Source organism: Cottoperca gobio, chromosome 13, assembly GCF_900634415.1.
Source record: "Cottoperca gobio chromosome 13, fCotGob3.1, whole genome shotgun sequence".
Lineage (NCBI taxonomy): Eukaryota > Metazoa > Chordata > Actinopteri > Perciformes > Bovichtidae > Cottoperca > Cottoperca gobio.
This window is the reverse complement of record NC_041367.1, coordinates 19,213,721-19,239,995: the sequence shown is the minus strand read 5'-3', so window position 1 is coordinate 19,239,995 and position 26,275 is coordinate 19,213,721. Positions and strand designations below refer to the sequence as shown.

Below are 26,275 nucleotides of genomic sequence, written 5' to 3'. Positions count from 1 at the left end.
ATACACACACACAGACACACTCTGTCGTGGAACAAAGGGCTGTCTTAGTGATGCATGGGTGTTTCCTGAGTGTTTACAATCCACTTTTGATATTTGTTTAAGATAAGTGTTGCCATGAGAGGAAAACTTCATCTTAGCTCTAGCAGTAGGCATATTCATAATGTCATTTCAAGATTAGCGTGAGTCAGTGTACTTCTTGCAAAGTATTAAGGCCTCAGATAAAGAAATCATGTGTCAGTTGTTAGTGGAATTATACCTCACAAGTCATTTAATCTTCTCATTTAAAGAGGATATCATGGGGACTTCAATTATAATGTAAATCACTTTTATTTCACTATTTATTTATGGTATCTGCATTGTTCATACAGTACTATTGTTTTAATATAAATACATAAAAAAGATCTCCTACTGCACATGTATGGATATGACAGGTCAGCCAGAAAAGCCACAATGTAACGAATAATAAAAAAAAGACCCTGAACAAAAATGGACAATTAAGTAAATGTATGTAAACTAATGTTGATGTCCATATAACCTCCCTGACAGTACTCATTAACCTTAATCCCCACAGACTCCAGAGGTATACTTTATGTCATATATCACAGGTGCTTTATTATATCATTCCAATTTGTTGTCAATCAATTCTTTCCTAATTTCAAATCATTGTTTCCTGTCTTAGTGGTCTTTAAAAATACCCAGAGGTGTACCAATGTGTTGGTACATTCAAAAGCACCCAATGCAGTTTTAATAGATGGACCTTTTTAGTGACTTCATGTTTGGGTCTTAATTTAAAGTCTCACTCTGTCAGGGGGGAAACTCAATCAGTCATTTTGAAGGAGACAGACACAGACCTCATGTGCTCGGTCTATTTCTGTTTTACACAATATGCAAATTAACTAACTAAACTAAAATAATAATAATCTTTTTTTTATACATTTATTACATACTTATAATGTTTTCATAAGAAACAAGTTAACATATTGCTATGATGGTTCATACAGTAGTTTATTCTTAGGGTTCCCAGTCGGTAGTCCTAGTGTGTTGCTTGGGTTAGAGTTAACACACACACACACGCACACACACACACACACACACACACACACACACACACACACACACATAATTGTAATGACCCATGAGGCGTTCCTTAACCTCTACCCTTAGCCTAACCCTAATGCTGACTGCACTTTCAGGAAATGAGGACTGGACAAAATGTCTTCACACTCGAGGTCTAAACTAGTCCTCACAAAGGTAGAACAGCAGAACTCACACACTCACATACTCACTCAGATGACGTTAGATTGACTTTCATTTTATTTCCTGGAGACTTAACCAGACCCTAACCACTACTTGCCTAGTCCTAACCTTAGTCCTAACCTTAGACTAACCATAGTGTTCACCTTAAAATGTAATAATTTACGTTTTGGGGACTTTTTTCCAAAAGGAAGGTGAGGCCTCACAATGTTAATCACACACACACACACGCGCGCAAATACGCACACGCACACACACACACACACACACACACACACACACACTCATTAAAAAGACCATACAGAAGCTTACATGTAAATGAGGACACGTAGTTCTCCTTAAAATAATCTGTTTATTCTGTATTGAAACACAGGGTTCAGTCAGAGGACACGCAGTCAGGTGGAAAGTAGTGATCTCCCTCCAGCTCTGTACTGTCGACTGCCTCCGTGTGGATCACAGCGGAAAATACACACTTCTGAGTCGTCAGCAAACACAATACTGCTCTGCCTCTGACAAAGTGAGTCATGACATCAAATGCAAGATGGAGAGTGTGTAAGTTTGTGTATGATCATTAAGAGGCATAGTGAGAGAGAACTGTCTGAGATCAACGCATCACACGTGACTTTGTTTGAGAAAAATAACTGATATGCTAGATTCCTAGAAATATCTATCATAAAAACCTAACTAGCAAAAACAAAAGCTAATGTGCTCTTCTGACTGCAAACTGGGCATTTACTTCATTGTGAGAGCGAGTCTCTTCACCATTGTGGGTTTCACAAACTGGACACACAACATGTTCGAGTCCAACAAAGAAGCATGATCTTTCAAATTCTTCAAAGCCCTAAAGAAAAATAAATATATGAATCTATGATTTATGTAAAATATGTCTTTTCATCAAAAGGCCTCTAAGCAGCCTAGACATTACTCAGTTATACACATGACACTTTGGCCAAAATGCATACAATAAATACATTCATTAGTTATTTTAATGCACTGACAAAAACTTATTTGTGCATAAAGTTTCATAAGACTGTTGGCCAGAAATACAGACGGGCTAAAACGGTCGTCTTCAGAAGATTTGAACTGCATATAAACAATAAATAAATAACCTTGGCATCCTCATATAACGTATGTGTGTACATCATCACTATCTTACATGGCACTGAGACACCAGTGGAGATAGGGGAGCACATACATCCAGGGACACATTGTAAGACTTCAGAGTGCAAACTGGGTTTGTCGATACAGCTCATTCACACTGGTATATGTCACGTACGTAGATGATACTCAGTTTATTATCTTGGCAAGTCAGTCCAACAAGAGTTTCCATTCATGATCGCTTGCTTGAAGGCGATTTTTTAAGTCCCTCTCGAGAGGAAAAATTAAGAAGCGAGCGGGGGCTTAAAATGTTCACAGCTCTCTTTGAGGATCCTGGAGATACGACAGTGAGCTGTTGAATCATTTACCTTTAAAACTCTTTCTCTCACTGAAACACCAGCAAATAAATATCAAATGGCAGCAGCCACATACAAATAAAAAAAATCCCAACATACAAACATATCCACTCTAATCGAAAATAAAAGTGTTAAAGCTAAAAACTATTTGATCGCTAAAGCAGTGAAATTGCTATAGGCACTAAAACGTTTACAGCAGTAGCGACTGAAAGAGCCCGTTTTGTATAAATGCATTGATATGCAAGGCAGTCTATGTATATTGTACACCAAAAAGGCCATGTAGTGTATTCATAGTGGAATAAAAAAGGCCCCTGGCTTCTTGTGTCTTTTTGTATGCCTCTCTGATATTATTATTCTGCTTTCCTCAAATCTATTCCATCGATATTCTGCTGCAGGTGGTACAACTGTGCAGTCAAAGTGTGCATAGCTACAACGGAGGAGAGAAATGTGCAGACAAAAGACAAAACTAAGACATTAGATGTGTTCGATCTCTACATTTGTAATATTTCCTCTCTCTCAATGTCCCTCCTCTCCTCTCTTTGTCTTTCAGATGTTAACAGTGCAGGACATTAACCCAGCTGATCCTCATACTGCTTCCTGAAGCAGTCTCCAGCAGGGAAGAAGTCCCAGCATCGCTCCTGGTACAGCTTCCACACGTATGACTCCTGAAACACAAAATAGTACAAAAAAAGGATGATTGTATGAAGCATGCACCTTTATTTTATGTACCATCTTTACATGTATCTTAACTATACATACATATTATATGTATATACATGTTTCTGTACTGACCTGTCCTGTGTGCTCTGTTTCATCTTTATTTATGAGATACATCAGGAAGAACCTGAAAGAGAAAAACAATGTAATATAATAACAAGGTTGTTGGTTATTTGGGGGGTCAGAAATGACATTCACAATTAGTCTTCTGAGAGGTCAAATTCAAGAGGACAAGATGGACAAAAAATGTATTAAACACTGAATATTAACACTTTAAATCTTTAAATCTATCATGTAATTTTCCTCTTCATGTCATGTTTTAACATACGGATTAGAGAGGTGAGGCATATTTAATGTTTTATTAGTAAAAATATAGGTTATCCACTTCAATATTTTATTATTTGTATATTATAAAGAAATCTAAACTAAAAGGGTTGTAACTAGGCAATCTGAATCTTTGGAAATAAAGGGAATTTGCCAAAACAAAACAACAAATACAAACTGTATTTTAATGATAACTCACATGTAGTTGGCTAAGTTATGCTCTTCTAAGGTGTGTGTCTCGAAGCCATGTGGCGTTGTGTCAAAGTAGTCGCTTCCAATTCCACAGATGAAACACTTTGTCTAGAGGGAGAAAGGACAGTGCTGATTAAACACGCTCTTGCCTTGTAACTGAAGGAGAATTGAAGGTGGATTAAGTAAAGAGACAAATTAAATCCCTCTGGAACTCATTATCTCACCTCCATGTCCTCTCTGACCTGCTCCTGCTGGTCTCTCAGCTCTCCAAAGGCATCAATGATCAAACCTGACAGACAGACAGACAGACAGACAGCATTTCTTACAAGTCGAAGGTCAGAGTTCTTCTCAACAAAGTTTGTTAAGGAAGGTAAGAGCGAGCGGCTTTTGGGCAGATTTTTCCGGCAGGTTTAGAATTCAAAACAGCAAACTTCCAATCACAAAACGTTTCCTATTTCCTGTTTTTTCTCAAAATTTCTGCCCTGTTCAGGAGGCTTTCCTAGCTTTACACCATAAAACACAAGAAAATGGGACAACATGTTGTCTCTACAAGCTCTCAAGTGTTCAACACACCCGCAACCAAAACTATTTTCATGAATAGATTTTAAACATATAAACCATACCCTGGATGATAGCCAGCAGGATGACAATGACAAAGAAGAAGAAGGTAATGTCAAAGACCACTCGGTAGAGCTCATATTCATCCCCCGCTGGGTCCTCAATTTCATCTCCAATGCCACCACCAGCACGCACGCCAACGTACATGTGGAACAGGTAACACTGCGGGAGAGAGGGAGGAAAATTCAAGTAAAGTTGACCTCTGATACGACAGATCTGTCCTATAATCATAGCTGTGCCCTCCACTCACAGTCATCATGTCATCACACTTCATGTCCGGCTCATCCTCATCCTCACTCATGTTGTAGAACTTGCGGAAGAAGTTGAAGGCCACCACGGTGTACAGGTACACCACCACAGCTAGCAAACCCACTGTCATCATCAGCTGTGAGGAACACGGTACAGTTTACTGTTCCTAATGAGAAAAACTCATGATGCATCATTAAAGTGGAAGTGTGCAGACCTGTTTGCCGTTGTGAGTAACAGAGGACAAGATGGTGCGAAGGGTTTTGACACCCATGGCGATGTCCAGAAGATGAGCAGCATAGAAGAAGTTGTTGTAGTGACCAAGCAGAGACATTAACGTGTACCAACACAGGTAAAGGAAGGTCTAAAATAAATGAAAGAGGGCTGTCAGACACACTCAAAACAGATGACCTTAGTATATAAATGATACCATAAACCATAACGCTTCCTTAACTCACATGGTCAGTGAAAATGACACCAAACTTCCAGATCTGGTACTTAAGGTCAATAGCTGTTACCCTACAGAGAGAAGGACAAGTTTGTTCTGATATGATGTACAATAAACTGGAATGTAAGGAGTGTGCAGTACATACCAGCTCAACATTGAGGTGTCTAGTTCAGGCTTCTTCTCATGCGTCATGGCACTGACGTCTAGAGAAGCCAAGTCCATACCGAGCAACTCCGCAATCCTCTCTCTGCCGTAGATGTCCCCGTATTTATCCAGCACCTGAATGTCACACACATAATGTCGTTTCCCTGCAAGAAATATCCCTGACATTTTGCTGATATTTTGAATAAAAGCCATCTGGAAAAACTCACCTTTCTTTTCACAAACTTGTCCCAGTAATTGTTAGGGAAAGATCTGCATTGACAGAGACATCATAAACATTTAATTGAAAGTAATCTCAATGTCTAATACCGTGTGTTAGAGGTTTGCAACCTGACCCCAGCCTGACTGGCATGCAACATGAACACTGCCTGTTCAGGCTCCTAAAACATAGATATTACAATTAAATTAAGTATTTAATTAATATTATAATGGTAAAAGCTAAAAAAGCTAGAAAATGGCACTCTCCCCTCCCAAAGAGTTGAATCTCACTTAATTGTCCCTCCGGGCTCCCTTACAGTCATATTGTGCTTAAATTGAGTAGATCTTAACATATCGGGGATGGAATTAATCTGCAAATGCTCCGGTTCAAAATGAGACCAAACCTTTCTATGTATATCCTGCAACAGACTAGGTAAAGCTTGTTTTTAGCCTAGCCGATTGCCGATTGTATTTAGCTACTGAAGCAGTTGTTAATGACATGTGGCCGTTACTGGCCAGTTAAGTCAACAGTCAGCAGTCAGTAATGCAAAAATTGTGAATCACCAAAACCACAAGATAATAAATGTGCACAAAAGAGTAGCTGAGGATAGATAGATACACATGCGCACGCATTACCAAACACATGACCCCCCCAGGCTTACACTTGAGAGATAATGAATATCGATTTTGTCGTTGAGTCCGTCCATCACACACACACACATATATATAATGTGTATTAATAATAATATTAAGAGTTAAATATGTAATAAATAACTTTTAACAATCACCAGTTTTTCAGGTACTCAAGTGTCTGTTTCTGTTTATTTAGCAAGTTTGTGAAAACGTGGAGAACCTCAGTTAAATTGGTTTCTGTCATAATGTTTTCACAAGGAAAAGTGGTGAGTTGGTTTCACAAGTAACTGCTTAATAGGTCTATCATTCTTAATGTCTTATGAGTGAGAGTTTGATGGTTGAGGTCGGCTTTGGGCCTGGCTTAGGCTGATCAGGAGGGGTTAGGCTAAATGTTGCAGGCCTGTTTAATACTCTACTTTGTATCCATACATCCCTCCATCATCCATTCATCCATCATCCTCCATCCATCATCCATCCATTAAATCCATCCATCATCCATCCATCCATCTATTAAATCCATCAAATCCATCCATCATCCATCCTCCATCCATCGATCCATTAAATCCATCCATCATCTTCCATCCACCCATCCATCTATTAAATCCATCCATCATCCATCCATCCATCCTCCATCGATCCATCCATTAAATCCATCCATCATCCATCCATCCATTAAATCCATCCATCCATCATCCATCCATCCATTAAATCCATCCATCCATCAAATCCATCCATCCATCATCCATCCTCCATCCATCGATCCATTAAATCCATCCATCCATCATCTTCCATCCACCCATCCATTAAATCCATCCATCCTCCATCCATCCATCCATTAAATCCATCCATCCATCCATTAAATCCATCCATCATCCATCCATCCATCCATCATCCATCCTCCATTCATCGATCCATTAAATCCATCCATCATCTTCCATCCACCCATCCATCCATTAAATCCATCCATCATCCATCCATCCATCCATCCTCCATCCATCCATTAAATCCATCCATCATCATCCATCCATCCATTAAATCCATCCATCCATCAAATCCATCCATCATCCATCCTCCATTCATCGATCCATTAAATCCATCATCCATCCATCCATCCTCCATCCATCCATCCATTAAATCCATCCATCATCCATCCATCCATTAAATCCGTCCATCCATCAAATCCATCCATCCATCCATCCATCCATCCTCCATTCATCGATCCATTAAATCCATCATCCATCCATCCATCCATCCTCCATCCATCCATCCATCCATTAAATCCATCCATCATCCATCCATCCATTAAATCCATCCATCCATCAAATCCATCCATCCATCCATCATCCATCGATCCATTAAATCCATCCATCATCCATCCATCCATCCATCCTCCATCCATCCATCCATTAAATCCATCATCCATCCATCCATCCTCCATCCATCCATCCATCCATTAAATCCATCCATCATCCATCCATCCATTAGATCCATCCATCCATCCATCCATCATCCATCCATCTGATTATGTAACAAGGCTCTTACGGAGTGTTGAGCACCAGTCTGTCCCACTGGCCCTTGATGTCATCGTCCTCAGGCTGCTCAGTGACATAAAGACCATCAAACTCCAGCTTTCTGGCCAGCTCCTTCTCTCTCTTGAAGATAACAAGAGGGACCTGAAGGGTGTGGAGGGAAAAGAAGACAAGCTGCTTGAAACCTACAAGCAGACACAAAAACGCATGTGGATTTTCGTGGAGAAAACTACACGTACCTTGAGGCAGTTGTAGCCGATGATGCAGAGGAAGGAGAGGATGGTGTGGACGATACCGAAGAAAGCCATGGCTGGCTCCATGTAGCCTGTGCTCTCTTCCAAGAAGTAGTACATGGGCCCTTCTTCTTCCTCATCTTCTCCTCCGTCATCTAATCCGGACCCATCCTCCTCACCACCGGAGCCTTCAAACATGCCAGAGCCCTCAAACACACCAGAACCCTCAAAATCCTCCGAGCCTGGAGGACTGTCAGATACCTGGAAAGGTCGGACACAAAATGAGTCTTTTGAGTGTATTTTATTTTAAACCAAATCTCCAAAGATTCAGAGGAAATTGAATACATTACTTGTTAATACAGCTTTGCGTAATAAAACTAACTAACTGTTGCAAATACAGGTATATTTTCTGTCATTATACAATCAAAGTATACCTGCTCATGGCAGCCATTATTTTTTTGAGCAAACCTTAAACCAGTCCAGGAATGTTATTGATTTTTATACAGAAAGAATGTGTAAAATGTTATGTGCGACTCTTGAACACAGATTTATTGACAGTCAAATGTAATGATGCAGTGGCACATCCTACAGGTGAAATGCAATCAGATTTGTCAGGATCGCTCAGATCAACCGTATGTGTCGTCTAAAGTTAGTTACAAATGCACAGACCTTGTAGAACAGCAGGATGAAATTGAGAGCGAAGGCGATGAACAGGGCCAAGAACCGAAAGTTGTAGAAGTTGCGAGAAAGGTAGTTCTGTGGGAGAGGGGGACCAAAACACAAAAGCAATATTTTACTGCCTAATTCTACATTCTACTACATTAACATTTGGTTTCTCTAACAAATAATTTGTTAGAGTTAGGAGACTGATTGTGTTGTTACACTACTTCTTGAACATTAAGCATGGGGCATATAAACGTTTAATAATATAGATTTAGCTTTATTTCCTGCTAAATTATTTCCTTGAAATACCAGTATGTTACCTGCACATGTCAGACTGTGGCACCATGGGGTGGCTAACAACCTAATTTCAAAAACATTTACTGTTAGAGAGCTGCTCACCATGAATTTAACCCTCTGAACCTCCAGTTCATTCCACAGCTCAAAGCCCTCCTCAACAGGTTTCTTTTCCTTCTTCGCCTTGGTCTTCACTTTCTTTTCCTCTTTCACCTCGGGCTCCTCCTCCTTTACTTCAGGTTCAGGCTCTGCCTTCTCTGCCTTCTCTCCATTCTCGATGCTGGAAAATACACGAGGAGGGACACGTGTGCTTTTTTATATTAAATAGAAACATTTCTTCCTCTTGACATTTGATAAAGTCAACTTCACACTGTAAATAGCCTAACAGCTGTAAGTCTCAGCTGAGAGCGGTTCAATGTTAGCACGAGGACACGTTATCTTGAGCGGAAGCTGCCCAGTTAATGTTGTACCCCAACAGGCAGAAAACTCACTCTGCTTTCTCAGTCTCCTGTGGAGCCTCTTCTTCAGGTTGAACAGGTTGAACAGGTTGTTCTTCCTCTCCTTGTTCTCCCACTGCAGTCTCCAACTGTTTCAACAATTGCCTTGTTAATGAACCGATTAATGGAGAGCATACACATTAAACAACAGTAACAGCATACACATTAAACACAGAACACCTCACCAATTTTCTCTTCAGCAGCGGCGTGCCCTCTGGAGTCGGAGGCTCTTCAGCTGTCGTCTCACCAAAGTCCCCGAGTCCCCCAGGAGTGTTGAAACCAGGCAGGCGACCACCTTCCCTCTCCTCGCTATCCTCCTCTTCCTCCTCTCCTCCCACACCATCTAACATGTCTGCCACTCCATCTATGTCTTGGTCCTCTCTAGCCCCTGGTTCAGGTGGCAGGTCCCCGTGAACTTCGTCCTGTGTGGGATCTGGCATACTGGCTAGGATCTCTGTCACTGTTATCTTTTTGGCGCCCTCCACCAAGCCTCCACCGAACAGCACCTTCCATGTGAGCGTGAAGAAGCCCTTACATACTCCATAAACAAACATCAGGATACCCATCAGAATAGTGTAGACAAATGTAACCAGGCCGATCACCATCTCCTTCACCGTCATCTTTCTGAATTTGCGGTACCGACGCCGCAGGTTACGGAAGGTGAACATGTTGAAGAAGTCGACCACGCTCTTCAAAAACTCTGCGAAAGCTGAGGCTGACTCTGGAGCTTCTTCTTCTTCTTCATTACCTTCATCCCCTTCTCCAGATTCTCCTTGATCTCCCCCGACCTCCTCTTCCTCATCATCTTCTTCTTCTGCACCATCTCCCTCAGGTTCCGAGATAGATGCAGCAATGTTCATCTCAAATATGGTGTCCTCACAGAAGTTCACAAACATCTCCATTTTCTCACTCTCGCAGCCCTCATTGACCACGTCAAAGATGAACTGCCGTTTGGACTCTCGGACTTGTGGCATTTCCCACTGGTCGCGGTTGGCCTCACTGATTTCAAAGTAAATGCGCTCGATCTTCCTGCTGGCTCCCATGATCTCAATGCGGCCGAGGAAAGGGCGGAAGTACTTGAGCACGCTCTCGGCCTGCTCCAGGAAGTTCTGAAGGCGAGTGTCATGGGGTACGTGCTCTGACAGGTTTGTGAGCAGCACGGCGATATTGAAACCAATGTCTTTGGCTGGCTCCTGGAAACGATCAGCAAATTCCTCAAAGTTGATCATCTCATTCTCATCAGCTTCTGAGCAAGAGAGGAGGAACTGGATTTCTGAGGAAGAGTATTGCTTCTGGCTGTCCATGGCCTTGGAGAAGTCCTTCTTGGAGATTAGCCCACGGGGGTCTGTCACATAGTCTCGGAAAGCGTCAGAGGCCACTATGTCCTTGAGTTTGAGGAACATGTCGAAGAACTTAAGGATCATCTCCACGTTGCTGGAGGACTCCACCAGCATGTCAACCATCTGCCTGGCAATGGTGCCGTTCACCACATTGCCTAAGTGAAGAACAAAGTGAGAGGAGATGATAAAATATATAGAAACTATGTGACAGGAAGGAAAGGACATCACTGCACTGGGGACGGACATCATACCTTCAAGTAGAGACAGAAGCATCACCACCATGTCCTTCTGCAGATCCAACAGCTCCTTCAACAGTCCAATTTGACTGGAGTCCTGCACCAAAGCCAAAACACACAGCAAAGCACAAACGGCAGAGAAATAATGTTCTTAGCATGTGCAATGACTGATGACATGTCAGTTTAATTTGAGAAGATATGTGCTTCTTTCTGACACGTAAAACAGTAAGATACGCTACCTCAGAGTGTGCTCTATTCCAAAAATGATCCTGGGTTTGCATTTTTTAAATAAAGAATATGCATTTTTAACATAAAAAAGAGTACACAAATAGTACACTTGAGGTGATGGACAGCGAGACAATACACTGGACACACAGGCAAGCATGAGAGGAGGGAAGAAAATGCCTCTGCTAGACATCACCTTTCCCCTTTATCTGGAAAAGTGGCTGCAGCATGGGAGCAAAGAAGACTTAAACATAGTTGCAGATGCTGATTTTAGCATTCATGAAGACCTGCACCAGCAGATAAACAAGAGCCACACATATTTTAGACAGTTTATAGTGGCTGGTGAAGATCTAGAGGAAAAGTGTGTCAGGATGTGCAAGCATCAGCCACTTGTGAAATCACAGCAGCACCTTTTAATACCTCGGCAACAACAAAAAATGAACAAAATATACAAAAAAATCTCATAAGATTATGAAGGAATGATCAATTAATAATCTTTTGCATAAAGAAAGTATGTATTTTTTGTAAATAATCTTTAAATTTAATAAAATATTGACCCAGAATGCGGCTGAATGGTCACAAATTCTCTGTGGGATTTATGTTTAATCTTTTCATAGTCAACATTTATTCAAACTATCTCTGAATGGGACAGTCAAGTGTACGTAATTGCACATTTTCCCTGTATTCAAGGACAATGTGCAACTGACATGATGTTAAAATAACACAAAAAATAAGCAATAACACTAATAAACGCAAAGGAAAAACATGAATTGCTGCAGAGGGAATAATGAATTATGAATGATTTGGGTATTAAGATGCATAATAAATGTGATGAAGCATAAGATCTTTAAAAGAAAAAACGCATGAAGGGCCTAGAAATGAGATGGCACTGGCGGAGAGACACAGAATCTTACGTCATTTCGTTGTCCGGGATCGGGGTGCATCTAACAGGGTATATATAGGGTTACACAGGACACTAAAAATTTTATCATCAACAACCTCGAGATTATTTACAGATGTTATGTAAATGATATCCTGATTATTTAATTTAAAGATACAGTTCCTGCTAGGGCACATCCTCTAAATTTCACCTATTTTATGTTGATAAATTAGCACAGATCTGCTTTCTTATCCAATACAAGAACATGAGATATGGCAACCTTTCAGTGCACAACTAAAAGAAAATGTTTCGGTTTCAACACAGGGTTTCTGAAAATATATAAATGACCACAACTCATCTGTAAGTGCTGATAGAAAAGTATTATTCTTTAATAACCTAATATTTGAAGGATATTTAAGATATTCAAGATATAAAATTTAAAAAAAATGTATTATAAACATCAGTATCAGTAACAATCAACACAATATTAGACTGAGTGGGAAACACTGCAGCGTCTTGTTAGACAAGTTAAAGACTGCAGACACACATTATTCAAAGCAAACACATGTTTGTCCAAAGCACAATCACAAGTTAATCACGGGTCAGTACTATGAAATGAATATATAAATCAGGTGAGGTGGATTAACTGTATTATACAGAATCAGAAAGAAAATGAAAGAAAGAATGTAACTGTATCTTCAAATTGTTTCTGCCATCTTAACGTAACTGAATCTGGTGAAGTGATCCGTTAATGTGGGACTCAGTTAACAGAGCTGATAAATGAGGTCATTGATAAGAAACAACATGGCTACCTAAAAACATCTATACTAATGTATAAATCTGTTATAATCAAAAATACATTAATTATATAGCAGTATTAAAATATAACTTAAAAAAATACAACTGCATTTAAATGTGATATAAAAAAATAAAATAACCAGAAGACATCCTCTCTGGGAACCATCACCTTATCGTGGTGGAGATGTTTGTGTGTCCCTATGAACCTGAGAGCTGTGTTGTCTGGAGCCTAGTGTTCCTGGTAGGGTCTCCCAAGGCAAATTGGTCTCAGGTGAGGGGCCAGACTAAGAATGGTTCAAAAACGACTTCATGAAAGAAAGGGAAAGGAAAGGAGAGACCCTGCCCGGAGGAAGCCCGGGCCCCCCGTCTGGAGCCAGGCCCAGAGGGAGGGCCCGACAGCGAGCGCCTGGTGGCCGGGTTTGCCACGGAGCCCGGTCGGGCACAGCCCGAAGAAGCTACGTGGTGCCTCCCATCCATCCATCCTGTGGGCCCACCACTCATGGGAAAAACCGCTGGGGTCGGGTGCGCTGTCACACGGGTGGCAGTGATGGTCAGGGACCTCGACGGACCAGACCCGGGCAGCAGAGGCTGGCTCTGGGGACGTGGAACGTCACTTCTCTGTGGGGGAAGGAGCCGGAACTAGTGCGGGAGGTGGATCGCTACCAGTTGGATCTGGTGGGGCTTACCTCCACGCACAGTCTTGGCTCTGAAACCGTACTCCTGGATAGGGGTTGGACTCTATTCTTCTCCGGAGTTGCGCAAGGTGTGAGGCGTTGGGCCGGGGTGGGGATATCCCGGTGGACGAGAGGGTCGCCTCCCTACGCCTTCGGGTTATGGGGGGGAAAACTCTGACTGTTGTTTGTGCCTATGCCCCAAACCGCAGTTCTGAGTATTCGGCCTTCTTGGAGACCCTGAATGGAGCCCTGCAGGGGGCTCCAGTAGGGGACTCCGTAGTCTTGCTGGGAGACTTCAACGCACACGTGGGAAACGATGGAGACACCTGGAGAGGCGCGATTGGGAGGAAGGGCCTCCCTGATCTAAACCCGAACGGTCGTTTGGTGTTGGACTTCTGTGCTAGTCATGGAATGGCCATAACAAACACCATGTTCGAACATAAGGATGCTCATAAGTGCACGTGGTACCAGAGCACCCTTCCGGGTTATGTTATCCGGGAGGACTCCGGAAACAGTTGCAGGGTATCGAAGGACTAGAAGGGCCGTGTCAGAGGCAAAGCAGCGGGTGTGGGAGAAGTTCGGAGAAGCTATGGAGAAGGACTTTCGGTCGGCACCAAGGTGCTTCTGGAAAACCATCCGGCACCTCAGGAGGGGGAAGCGAGGAACCATCCAAGCTGTGTACAGCAAGGGTGGGACCCTGCTGACTTCAACTGAGAAGGTTATCGGCCGCTGGAAGGAGCACTTTGAGGAACTCCTGAATCCGACTAACACGCCCTCTATGGTTGAGGCAGAGCTGGAAGCTGATGGGGGATCATCGTCAATTTCCCTGATGGAAGTCACTGAGGTAGTCAAACAACTCCACAGTGGCAAAGCCGCAGGGGTTGATGAGATCCGTCCAGAAATGCTGAAGGCTTTGGGTGTTGAGGGGCTGTCTTGGTTGACATGCCTCGTCAACATTGCGTGGAAGTCTGGGACAGTGCCTAGGGGTTGGCAGACCGGGGTGGTGGTTCCCCTATTTAAAAAGGGGGGCCAGAGAGTGTGTGCCAACTACAGGGGTATCACACTTCTCAGCCTCCCTGGTAAAGTCTACTCCAAGGTACTGGAAAGGAGGGTTCGGCCGGTAGTCGAACCTCTGATTGAAGAGGAACAATGCGGATTCCGTCCTGGTCGTGGAACAACAGACCAACTCTTTACTCCTGCAAGGATCCTGGAGGGGGCCTGGGAGTACGCCCATCCGGTCTACATGTGTTTTGTGGATCTGGAGAAGGCATATGACCGGGTCCCCCGGGTGATACTGTGGGAGGTGCTGCGGGAGTATGGGGTGAGGGGGTCACTTTTGAGGGCCATCCAATCCCTGTACGCCCAAAGCGAGAGTTGTGTCCGGATACTCGGCAGTAAGTCGGACTCGTTTCCCGTGAATGTTGGCCTCCAACAGGGCTGCGCTTTATCACCAATCCTGTTCGTGATTTTCATGGATAGGATATTGAGGCGTAGTCGTGGAGGAGAGGGGTTGCAGTTCGGTGACCTGAGGATCTCATCGCTGCTCTTTGCAGATGATGTGGTCCTTATGGCATCATCGGTCTGTGACCTTCAACAGTCACTGGATCGGTTCGCAGCCGAGTGTGCAGCGGTTGGGATGAGGATCAGCACCTCCAAATCTGAGGCCATGGCTCTCAGCAGGAAACCGGTGGATTGCCTACTCCGGGTAGGGAATGAGCCATTACCCCAAGTGAAGGAGTTCAAGTACCTCGGGGTCTTGTTCGCGAGTGAGGGGACAATGGAGCGATAGATTGGCCGGAGAATCGGAGCAGCGGGGGCGGTATTACAGTCACTTTACCGCACCGTTGTGACCAAAAGAGAGCTGAGCCAGAAGGCAAAGCTCTCGATCTTCCGGTCGATCTTCGTTCCTACCCTCACCTATGGTCATGAAGGCTGGGTCATGACCGAAAGAACGAGATCACGGGTACAAGCGGCCAAAATGGGTTTTTTCAGACGGGTGGCTGCGTCTCCCTTAGAGAGGGTGAGAAGCTCAGTCATCCGTGAGAGACTCGGAGTAGAGCCGCTGCTCCTTTACGTTGAAAGGAGCCAGTTGAGGTGGTTCGGGCATCTAGTAAGGATGCCACCTGGGCGCCTCCCTAGGGAGGTGTTCCAGGCACGTCCAGCTGGGAGGAGACCCCGGGGAAGACCCAGGATTCGGTGGAGAGATTATATCTCCTCACTGGCCTGGGAACGCCTCAGGATCCCCCAGTCGGAGCTGGAGGATGTAGCCCGGAGAAGGGAAGAGTGGGGTTCCTTACTGGAGCTGCTGCCCCCGCGACCCGATCCCGGATAAGCGGTAGACGATGGATGGATGGAGAAGACATCCTGTGCAATGTCTAAGGGATCAAACCTACAGCATCAAAAATACATGTTGTATTTATAATTTATATTGTATACAATTCTACCATAATCTATCTAAACCCTTAATGCTGTGCTGACAAAGTGAATTGTTACCTACTGTAACACCCCAAGTTATCTCTTTGTAACATAAAACGTCTCAGTAAAGAGGCAGAAACAATCTGACAAAGGAAAGAGGGGAAAAGCTAGTTAAGATATAAAAACCAATTCATAAAAAAAAAAGAATAATCAAATACTTTACTCTGCAGGAACCATGAGAGAGACAGTTCACAAAGTTAGTATCCTCAGTGGACTAATGAATTAAAATATACCATATGGAAATGTGTACATTTCTATTTGGTCAACTGTAACACGACAAACATATTATTGGATCATTTAAATGCAGAGTTTCAGGATTCTGTACAGAAGTTATCTTTGGAATACACAAGGAGATAAATAGTATGGCTATAAAAAGGTTAAAAAATTAATCTATTTCTCGGAGATGTGTCTTACCTGAGCAAGTTTCATCATCATATGAGCAAAGACGTGCAGGAAGCCCACAACAGCGTCCCACAACCTGCTGTGAGCCAGAGACTGCTGGTTACCAGTACAGGGGCCCTGACAAACACAGAAACACAAAGTGGAAAATGTAGAAGATAATCCTGCTTTCATCATGTTCGGAGAATATTTCAACATTGTCTTGTGTTTCATGGTAAATGTTCTGTTTTGTATTAGGAGGTTATTTTCAGTGGGGACAGAAGTTTAAAATCTAGCTTCATGGTTTCACTTCATTGACTACAGTGTCTTGTTTTGGTTTGTGTGATTGTTTGTTAGCTTGACTGGGTTATGATTTGTTTTCCTCATATCATAACATTTAAGTGTTCAGTATGTCAAAAAAGTAAGTTTTATAAGTATATGTTGGCATTCCTGTATGTCTTTGCTTTTCATCTCAGTTTACCCCATGATGTGGAGAAACCTGCGGACTCGGGAGGGCGTAACATGCAGTGTTCATGCTAACCCCCTACAGAGTCCACCCTCCAACCAGTGGGTGTTTGTATGGCAGTGAGTTCATGATCCCTCACTGGCTTCCACTAAGCTTGAGGAATGTAACAGGAATTTAACCCCTGGAGCCCCCTTAAAATCATGTTTTGTATTATAATGTATTCTTACCTGGATATACTCCGTCAAGCTGTTGAAGACCTGCTTGGCCACAGTCATTGCTTTGGAGAAATTCCTCTTACCAGGTTCATCAATAATGTCTTTTCCTGAGTAGTACCAGTAAAAGTCACTGATCGACTCCTGTATACAGGATGGAGGAAGACAACATGATGTTACTTTTGAATTCAGATTTGCTGATAATGAAAGTATTTTTATTTAAATGTAGTCCAAGTACATTTATAAAATGAAAAAGTCATACTATTGAACAATAGTATTTGGAAGTAAATATAGGTGTGCTGGTTGACTAAATTTAGGACGAACAACAATTAAAAAATCTTCCTCCAGCCAAGGTGAAACTCATGCTGTGGAGATATAACATTCAACAACTAACAATTAAACAAATGTTTTATCAAAAGAAGGCTACAGTCTGCAGTCAGAGTGACCTGCAGTCGCAGCAGGTAGTCCACAGTGCAGATGATGATATTGATGGTAGTGGTGCTGCCTGTCTGAGTTCTCAAGTAGTTCTGAAAATCTGAAAACGGAAACAAGATTAACTTTAAACAGAGTTTTCAACAATTAAAATACCGTAATACCGCGTGGTAAAGACACTCACCATTATTGTGACCCTCACAAAGAAGCTGCAGGAAGCGGAAGATGTCGCACGTAAATTCATCGTCCGCCATCACTTTCTCATCTGGGAAGTGGAACACAGGAAATGCATATTAATGTCGTTGAAAAGAAAGTTTCACCAGTCCAGGTACAGAGTACTTGTGTTATGCTGTTAGAATACACAGCGGTAAACAACAATAAGCACGTTAGTTGTAATAAAGTGTTGTGTGTTTTACTATAATCCCTTTATCGCATTTAACATTACGATTTTATCCAGCATCACTGTGTACATATAGATTCTAGCAATAAAACAATTCAGTGGTAAATGTCTCCGTCTTAACAAGTTATCCATCTTTCAGTTCTAAAATTTTATTTTTGCACAACAAGTTAATAATTCTGCCGATGGGACAAATCAGCTTCTTACAGAATACAGTCATTATTGTAACTAGTGCCGCGATCTGTCCCATTTCTAAATATAAAAAAACATACTTTAAAACTGGGAATAAAAGTTAAATTAGAATGTTCTTCTTAGTTTATAACGCTAAATATGAAAGCAAACGACTTGTTAAAACAAAATAAACAGTGTTAAGATTATATTGTTACTGTGTTTATTCAGAATCAACACTGGTGAAATGGTGATTATGGTAATCTAACTTAACATTACACATCTACCGATACACACTAAACACTGCACGTGCAGATTCAGTACTGAAATATTATTGATGAGCAAAAATCTTAACTCCAACAATCGTTCAAACTAAAGCACAAAGTGTGTTCGTGATGACATTGATTGGAGTACTTTTATTTGTATATGCATGTTTGTGTCTGTGACTGTACACACGTGATCTGCAAAAACATTAAAATTGTAAGTACCACTTCATATCACTCCTGTTTTTATTAACATATGTTAGTGAACACCACAAAGACCTGAGTCCCCGCAGGAGGGAGGCTGATGCTCCCCCACTGCTCCCTCACCCAAACTGTACCTCTGTCTGGCACGAAACATCTTCCCAACAAAACTCAAATGGACGGCAGACGAAACACGTAATACGATGAAACAGACATTGGAATACACAGATAAATAAAGACGGGAAAACAGGAACTAACAGATATAAATATATATATAAATACAACTGGGGAAACATTCACAATGGTTGACAGTGAACACATAAAAACAGAGATAACTTCAAGGCACACTGTCATGCAGGACAGATCTACTGAACTCCTCAAACTCCCGGAAGCTTTGTAGGGGTACGAGTGATGGAGAACAAGACTACGTTGAAACCTTGAACTGTACATGTCTGGAGCGTACGGTCAAGGTGCTAACTTGATAATCAAATTGTTACACAGATAGTGGCCGGCAGTGTCTAAAGTGCGTCTACTCCTGGAGATTAAATGATCTGCGCATTTCTATAGTGGTCCCCGTAGGATATCACGTGACATGATATAACTATGTTTAAGTCAAATAACTGACGACTGCTTTAATTTAATAAATGTAATAAATGAATTCAAGCTTTTTTCACTGAAGTGTTGTTCTGTATAACCCATCAGAAAGTGTTATTATCCTATTTCACTGTGGGTAGTTTGGTAATATGTGTCATTATTCCACAACATGAAAATGCCGATTTTACCAGCGGTTATGACATTGAGGCCAGATAGGCAGAGTAAAGCTGGTGACTCTCTTTACAGCCATCAGAAGGCAGCACGTATCTCTCCATCTCCACTAGAGAAATTATGTCACTGTCAAGCCACAATTACACACGGCAGATCCGTCCCAAATCCCAGACAGTAAGTTTTCTCTGAGGAAAACTCTCCACACAGAGAGCGCTGTGACAATTTGATTGGCCATGATGTCACAGCCTATAATGCACCCACCTATAATAATGCATTCCTGCTAATCCCACCTCGTGCCCTCGCTGATTGGTCAGAACCACCGTGGTTCAGACACAGTTGCATTACTTGAAGCTTTACAAGATGGATTTTCACATCCAGGGTGAAAAGTGAACGTTGCATAATTCTCATGGTCAGTGCCTGAGAGCTGGCAGCCTGGTAAACAAAATCATCGTGCAACAACAACAACAACAACCGCGTATGTATTGTATGATCATTGATGGTAAAGATGTTTCCTTCTTACAGGACTTCAGCAGATTTTCATGTCTTTTTACTTGATTTCATTTGAAATCCCATCCAATACAAAATACTAATTTTACAGCTCTCTATTAGCATGCCGTCATAAACTGGCTGCTTGTAAACCTGTACAAGCACGCTCAAGCATTCTCAGATTTAATCATGAAAGGAACTTAAACAAAACAAAAAAGTGGCAGTCTGCAGAGGTTCATATTTTCTTATAACAACAAACTGATGCAAAAATGCAAAGGGCTGTGATCAGACAACGCAGTCAACGAGTACAAAATACATCTTTACAAGGTACACGATTCAGCAATAGTGCTGGAACCTTTTTTGTAATTGTATTACTGTTTAACAGTTTGCACTACCATGTGTTGTATTAAGGTCGTACTGTATACATTAAGCACGAGGCGGAGAGTATTGGGTGCAAACAAGTGACTAATACAATCAGCTAGAAAGCTCTGTTCTGTGTAGCAATTCAGCCTGCATTTTTCTCTGTTATCTTTTTTTGGTTTTATCAAATACATTGTTCTTTATGGTCCACTCTTTGTCACACATGAAGCTCAACTGATCTGAGTGTAACAGAATGGATGAGACAAAGGACTGGGGAGAGAGCCCTTGCTATCTCCCGTGGTAAAGCAGGATTAAATTAAAATGTTCACAGTTTAGGAATGTGAGGATTAATACCCAGTTGCTTTACACATATGGTCTAGCTGTGTGATTTGAATGATGTGAATGGGAGATACAGGAGAGATACAGTCCCTACTGCTGTTGCAATTCATTTCAGAGTTTCTAGGACACGGGGTCAGTGTAGCTCTCTACGATCTACTTGAGGGAACTGAGTTGGAGAGGAGGAATGAGGTTACTGCCATTCCTTTCCAATCAGTCATACGACAGTGTTGAAGTTACAGTAGATCTGTGTTAAAACACTCAAGGAGGGAAATCAAACATTACAATCACTTGAAGAGATAAAAGGCAAAGATACAGTGCATAAGTGCAGCTACAGCAGCACGTGTATCACTGCGATAAGTGACTGTAAAGTTAGATTTCCCTGAGTCCTTGAGTGCGAAATGAAATGCATATTAGGGTCACGACAAGGAAAAGCCGAGTCAGGTGATTAAGAGCTAAAAGGGACAGAGAGGACAGAAAGGAGGGAAAGATAGAAAGTAATTATATGAGACCATTTACCACGTTCTAGCTTCTTATCTGAGAACCGTGCGAGCAGCAAATTGACAGGTGGGAGAGATATGAGTATGAGGGGTAAAGGGTTGAAACGGGCAAAGTGAGCGAGATGTGGGAGAGAAACACAAAGTTACACGCAGTTTCATACATCAATAGTCAAAATGCTGTGACAAGAATGTCGCGGCTCTAACACTTGAAACACAAGAATAGGCTACACACCGGAGGCAGAAACATGTCAGATTACATCACAAACCAACAGACAATGACGTAGGAGAACAGAGATGTGGCTGTCTGTATGACAGTGTGTGAAGGGAAGAAGATGTAGACAGTACTCACTAGTGCCTTCCTCTGAAACCATCCCAAGGCCCTCAGCCTTGTTCTGTCTCTCAAAAGCATTCAAGTCCAAAACGCTGTCAACATGAGATATTCAGTCAGTGTAACAATGTAAAATCCTACAAACTGTACTTCCAACGAGCCCTTCTCAAAGCAATGCTTAGAGTAGAAGGGTCTTACAAACCTCAACAATCAAAAATACGAGAGATTAACAACAGAAATGCGTTACAGACCTGCAGGTCTGCATCAGAGCCTGAACGCTAAGGAAGAATCCCACATCCTTTTTATCCTTCAGATAGTCCAGCATTCTCTGCACACAAACAGGAAGACAGAAAAATAAAGAGTAAGACGGGGGTAGTGTTGTCGTTAGACTGAAGAATACAACATTTAGTTGAGGTATTTATTCCAGCTTTCCAATTCAAATATCTAAAATGTATGTAAATCTCTCCTAAGGTCCGTTTACCTGCTGTACATCACAGTTGCCTCCATTGAGGATGGAGATTCCCAGTTTGAGTGTGGAAGAAACCATGACTCCAGGTTCGCCTGAAATAAAAGGAGACATCAGTGCTGTGCGACAATTTGTAGTTTTCTCTCCTGTGTTTTCTCCTTGAAAACAGGTGAGAAAAAGGGTTTGCCAGGATAATCTTTCTAAGTTCCTTCAAAGAGATTTTTCATCTGTGAAGCTTCTTTCCTTAACTATTTGTGGTTGTAATACTCATGTTGGCCACAAGAGGCAGACGTGCACCATTAACCCAAGTTCCTAATAGGAACAAAAGCATTCAGTTTTTCTTCATGGGGATTTTTAATTTCTTCACGCACTCTTTTTCCCAACACAGGGGAAAAAATTTATCTGAGAAAAATGATAATGCAAAACCGTTTTATCCACAGAATAAGGTCCTTATTTTTTTTTCATGCTCCTAAATCACAGGTGAGAAAACTATTTAGATCAGACAACCTGGATCATCAGATTGTTTTCTAACTTGACTCTCTGTATCGTTACACAGCTCAAAAAAGTGACCTATTTGTTACAGATTAGCCCAGATGGGTAATTTATTATTCATGTGGATAAAATAAGGATAGCCCAGAGTGAAATAATTCAACATGACAAAAATGTGTGTGTGTGTGGTTACAGCAGCTACCTTTACAGGCACTGATCATCTGCAGCACCATCTCTGCAGCCCCGCGGTTGTGCAGACGGGACTGCTGGTACAGAAGTCTCTGTTTCTCCATCTCTTTATCCTGTGGAGCAGAGCAGGAAGGACACAGCTGTAACCCTGCCAACCGGGACTGCACTGCCCCCCGAACTCACTCGCTCACAAACACACACACACACACATCCTCATAGTTTTATCCTCATCCAGACTGCACACAAAGACTTCTAATGAAGCTAAAGCTGATGGCGACACACAAGACATCAGTTTTAATTAACAGCGATATTAATCTAGCAGCTAGCTCAATTAGCATAACATGATGATTTTAGGAGTAGTTAGATATATGAAGTTATTTTTGACAAATAACTTGTGTATCTCATCAGGCCTGTCCTAGTAGTGAGATCGCCAGATTTGGCACTGTGATATCTCTAAGGCCAAGATGGCATATAATTGTATTTCCCAAAATTCTCTTCAGGGTCCTGAATGAACCTAATACAATAAAAAACAATTGAAAAAAAAACACACACTGCCTTGGAGATGGACACATGTTGACTCAGGAGCTGGCTGCAGCACTGGCCCTTTAATAATAGAAAAGCCAAATCTAAAATACTAAAACTCATATTGATTCTCACAAAGATAGAGATACAGGAACACACACACACACACACACACACACACACACACACACACACACACACACACACACACACACACACACACACACACATATTCTCTTCCAATGGAACACAATGTGTGTTAGTGATGGAGACAGTTAGTCCAACGCGTGACATCTTCCAGAGGTAGTAAACATTCGATGGCAGCAAACATTTCTTCCCAAGGCATACCACACATTTCACACATTCTTACGAGGAAGCAACAGCAGTCGTTTGAGTAACACAGCATGCATAACCTGCTTTCAACAGTACAACTCAATGTTGATCTTAAAGCCCTACAGTGAAGCTAACCTACAGCAGCATCACGTGGTCCCTGTCTGCCTTTACGTTTAACCACAGGACACTACCTGTAAGTCTGTGAACCTGAGCTGACGTTAAGGTATTTACTTGAAGTGACTAAATGAGTGTCATTTAGTTTTTCAGCACACTGGACTTCTTCATTACAAGTTCCTGCTGTAAGATACTCATTTTGGATTTACTTAATGCAACATAACACGTTTTGGATATTGATAGTTAACATTCTAAATTCAATTATGTGAATTACAGATGTTGAATTAATAAATAAAAACACAAATTAAATTACCTGGAAAACAATCATTTGAAGTAAATAAATTGTATTATTTACTTGCAGATATTGTTTACTGTATATAACATACATAAGGTAGAGACCGGTTATGCAAATATTAAAATGATTATATACTTCACAATATTACACACGGTGTAATACTATATGATCCTTCTTTGTTGCCGCTACATAATACAGCACTCTACTTCTATGCCTCTGTACTGTACTTCACTGTCCTATATTATATTACAATAAACCTTTTGTGACAAACGATACACTATATCTGATATTATCAACCATCCTCTTGACAAAAGAGGTTAGATTTGACCCACCCAATGCACACCATGCGTAAAGCCCCACCCAAAGCACCCACAACTGAAGCTACCCCTCCCTCCGCCCGCCGCCCCCCTCCCTTGTAAGCCTGACTGAAAAAATAATGTGGAGCAACTTTTCTCTACTTACAGAGGTTCTGCTCATCTTTCGAGCACATGATGTGTCTTTGTGATGAGTGAAAAGAGATTGTGTGAGATTAAGGGTCTGAGTGTGTCTTGATGTGTGTCAGTGTATGTGTGCATGAGTGTGTGTTGGGTTTGGGACAGTGTATGTAAGGCTGACTGTGCAGGCTTTTACTGTAGTCCTTGGTGAGCACAGAGAGGGAGACTTGTTAACATTGTCCAATTCAAAGTAAAGACAAACAAAATCAGTTACTTGCCAGTTGTTAGATTTCAAACTGGAGTTATCAGGTGAGTCCATATGTGTGAACACAGCCCAATTAGCAGGTGAGTAAAGGAGGGTGTGAGTCAGGGAGGGTGATTCAAGCCTTGGAGAGACTGACCACAGACACACAACATCAGCTCGAGAGAGCTGGTTCCACTGAAACCTGCTGCATGGCTTGGCTTGATAACTGTTATTAGAGTTTCCAGTATAGCTGCTTCATTAAGTCTTGGATGACAACATCACATTTCTGAGCACAAATCAGGAACCAAAAAAGAATAGTAACGATGCATAAAGAAAGTCCCTCTAAATGAGAATCAACATTGAACTCATTAATGGAGTTCTTGAAGGAATACTTCACCCCTAAAATGATCATTTGCATATTAAATACCCTTTGTTACTTTGAATATGTGGAGAAAACTTAGCGGTGAAAGAAGAATCCAAAAACAGAGAAACTTCTTGTCCACGAGTTCCATAAGGTAAAATGGACAAATGATCATTTTGTGGGTGACATTTATTTAAAGTTAATCAGGAGATTTGAAGTGCACATGGTTGTAATGCTGCCATGGATCTCTATACCTACAACATCACAGTGTCCAAGCCTGGCTTTTGAGGAAAAACAATACATTGAGATATTCATTCAAATTAGCAGTCCTACTAAGGGGTTGATTTACTTAGATGATCAGCCCCACGTGAAGATTATAAGACAGCAGATGTTTTTTGGCTCTCAGAGTTTCAGCAGTTTGGTTGTACTTTGGTATTCTTGCCCACTGACTGACTGACAGCTCATTTGCTGTAGTGTTAGTCAATCGACCAATAAAAATAAAGAAGCACATCAGGCTTGGAAATTGTGATTCTGAAATTGAACACCTAGCAAAGAGTCCGTGGATTGTTCTGACCTGGGTTTCATTTTTGTTGTCTTTAGCTGCACCGTCTCTCTGTACTCAAGTCATGCAATTTAGGAAAAGAAACAAATGGAGTCCCTGTCATTATCCGACTGGAGGGCAGAGTCCAGCAAAGGCATGCACAGGTCAGTCCACCGTAGCAGGAAATAGACAAGTGGTGTGAGTGAACGTGAGAAAAGAGAGGAAGAGAAAAAAGAGAAATGTTGTGGTGGGGGGGTGTGCCGAGTGTGATGTGGTGGTGTTGTCACTCGTGGGGAGTTGCTTCTCCGCTGACTCCCTGTCTCCCTTCCCCTGGTCCCCCCCCATACCATCTCTGTCTGTCGCACCTCAAAGGCTGGCTCCTCCCCCTCCTGTTCTCCCCCTTCGTCCTCCTCACCAATGTGGCAGCTCTGGAGGGAGATGACAGCAAGTCAGGGATCACATCTGTATTAGCAATCTTAGGACAAATAGCTCGACGTTTTGTGAAATAACAAATTCACTTAGGATTTTACATTTTACTCTGTGACAAACGTTTGAATGAATCACCATTTTACTGCCTTATTGTCATGTCTCGTGCAAGCTTAAACATTTATGTGCCTTGAAGTTAAAGGCAAGTAAACCATTATCAGGTATATTTAGGGTTAATGTTGGGTACCTAAAACAAGTTTTTGGCAAAGTTTTAGTTCAATCAACCCAAATAGTGTTGAAGGCAAATGTACTGTACACTGTGTTTCTATCATTTATAATGCGCAAAGCACACAATATACTTCGGAAGACATTGTGCTGGAGATGCAGCTCACTGACTGTCTTACCTTTGCCATAATATCAGCATAAGACATATAGAGATGGTCAACGTCCAGTTTACTGTAATGAGAAAACACATGACA

The 26,275-nt window shown here is 41.8% G+C and overlaps 1 protein-coding gene across 5 annotated transcripts in view; it reads right to left on the bottom strand.

The window, feature by feature from the left end:
* Positions 1 to 1,586: 1,586 nt before the first annotated feature.
* Positions 1,587 to 26,275, bottom strand: part of ryr1b (ryanodine receptor 1b (skeletal)) — a 75,520-nt gene continuing 50,831 nt past the window's right edge. For 2 of the 5 annotated variants that reach the window (XM_029446542.1, XM_029446543.1), the window contains 27 exons: positions 26,201 to 26,252; positions 25,736 to 25,798; positions 22,540 to 22,639; positions 21,864 to 21,943; positions 21,634 to 21,710; positions 21,404 to 21,477; positions 17,763 to 17,843; positions 17,593 to 17,681; positions 17,162 to 17,290; positions 16,505 to 16,609; positions 11,054 to 11,135; positions 9,648 to 10,957; positions 9,457 to 9,551; positions 9,071 to 9,245; positions 8,678 to 8,764; positions 8,015 to 8,269; positions 7,789 to 7,919; positions 5,625 to 5,667; positions 5,399 to 5,532; positions 5,264 to 5,324; positions 5,023 to 5,169; positions 4,810 to 4,944; positions 4,565 to 4,721; positions 4,166 to 4,230; positions 3,949 to 4,049; positions 3,501 to 3,552; positions 1,587 to 3,373 (listed from right to left, as the gene is read on the bottom strand). In XM_029446542.1, coding sequence (XP_029302402.1) covers positions 3,278 to 3,373; positions 3,501 to 3,552; positions 3,949 to 4,049; positions 4,166 to 4,230; positions 4,565 to 4,721; positions 4,810 to 4,944; positions 5,023 to 5,169; positions 5,264 to 5,324; positions 5,399 to 5,532; positions 5,625 to 5,667; positions 7,789 to 7,919; positions 8,015 to 8,269; positions 8,678 to 8,764; positions 9,071 to 9,245; positions 9,457 to 9,551; positions 9,648 to 10,957; positions 11,054 to 11,135; positions 16,505 to 16,609; positions 17,162 to 17,290; positions 17,593 to 17,681; positions 17,763 to 17,843; positions 21,404 to 21,477; positions 21,634 to 21,710; positions 21,864 to 21,943; positions 22,540 to 22,639; positions 25,736 to 25,798; positions 26,201 to 26,252 — 3,976 coding nt within the window. In that variant the 3' untranslated portion in view covers positions 1,587 to 3,277. Of the gene's footprint in view, positions 3,374 to 3,500; positions 3,553 to 3,948; positions 4,050 to 4,165; positions 4,231 to 4,564; positions 4,722 to 4,809; positions 4,945 to 5,022; positions 5,170 to 5,263; positions 5,325 to 5,398; positions 5,533 to 5,624; positions 5,668 to 7,788; positions 7,920 to 8,014; positions 8,270 to 8,677; positions 8,765 to 9,070; positions 9,246 to 9,456; positions 9,552 to 9,647; positions 10,958 to 11,053; positions 11,136 to 11,277; positions 11,308 to 12,177; positions 12,208 to 16,504; positions 16,610 to 17,161; positions 17,291 to 17,592; positions 17,682 to 17,762; positions 17,844 to 21,073; positions 21,092 to 21,403; positions 21,478 to 21,633; positions 21,711 to 21,863; positions 21,944 to 22,539; positions 22,640 to 25,717; positions 25,799 to 26,200; positions 26,253 to 26,275 lie in introns of all 5 variants that reach the window. The other 3 variants (XM_029446539.1, XM_029446540.1, XM_029446541.1) reach the window with 3 other exon arrangements.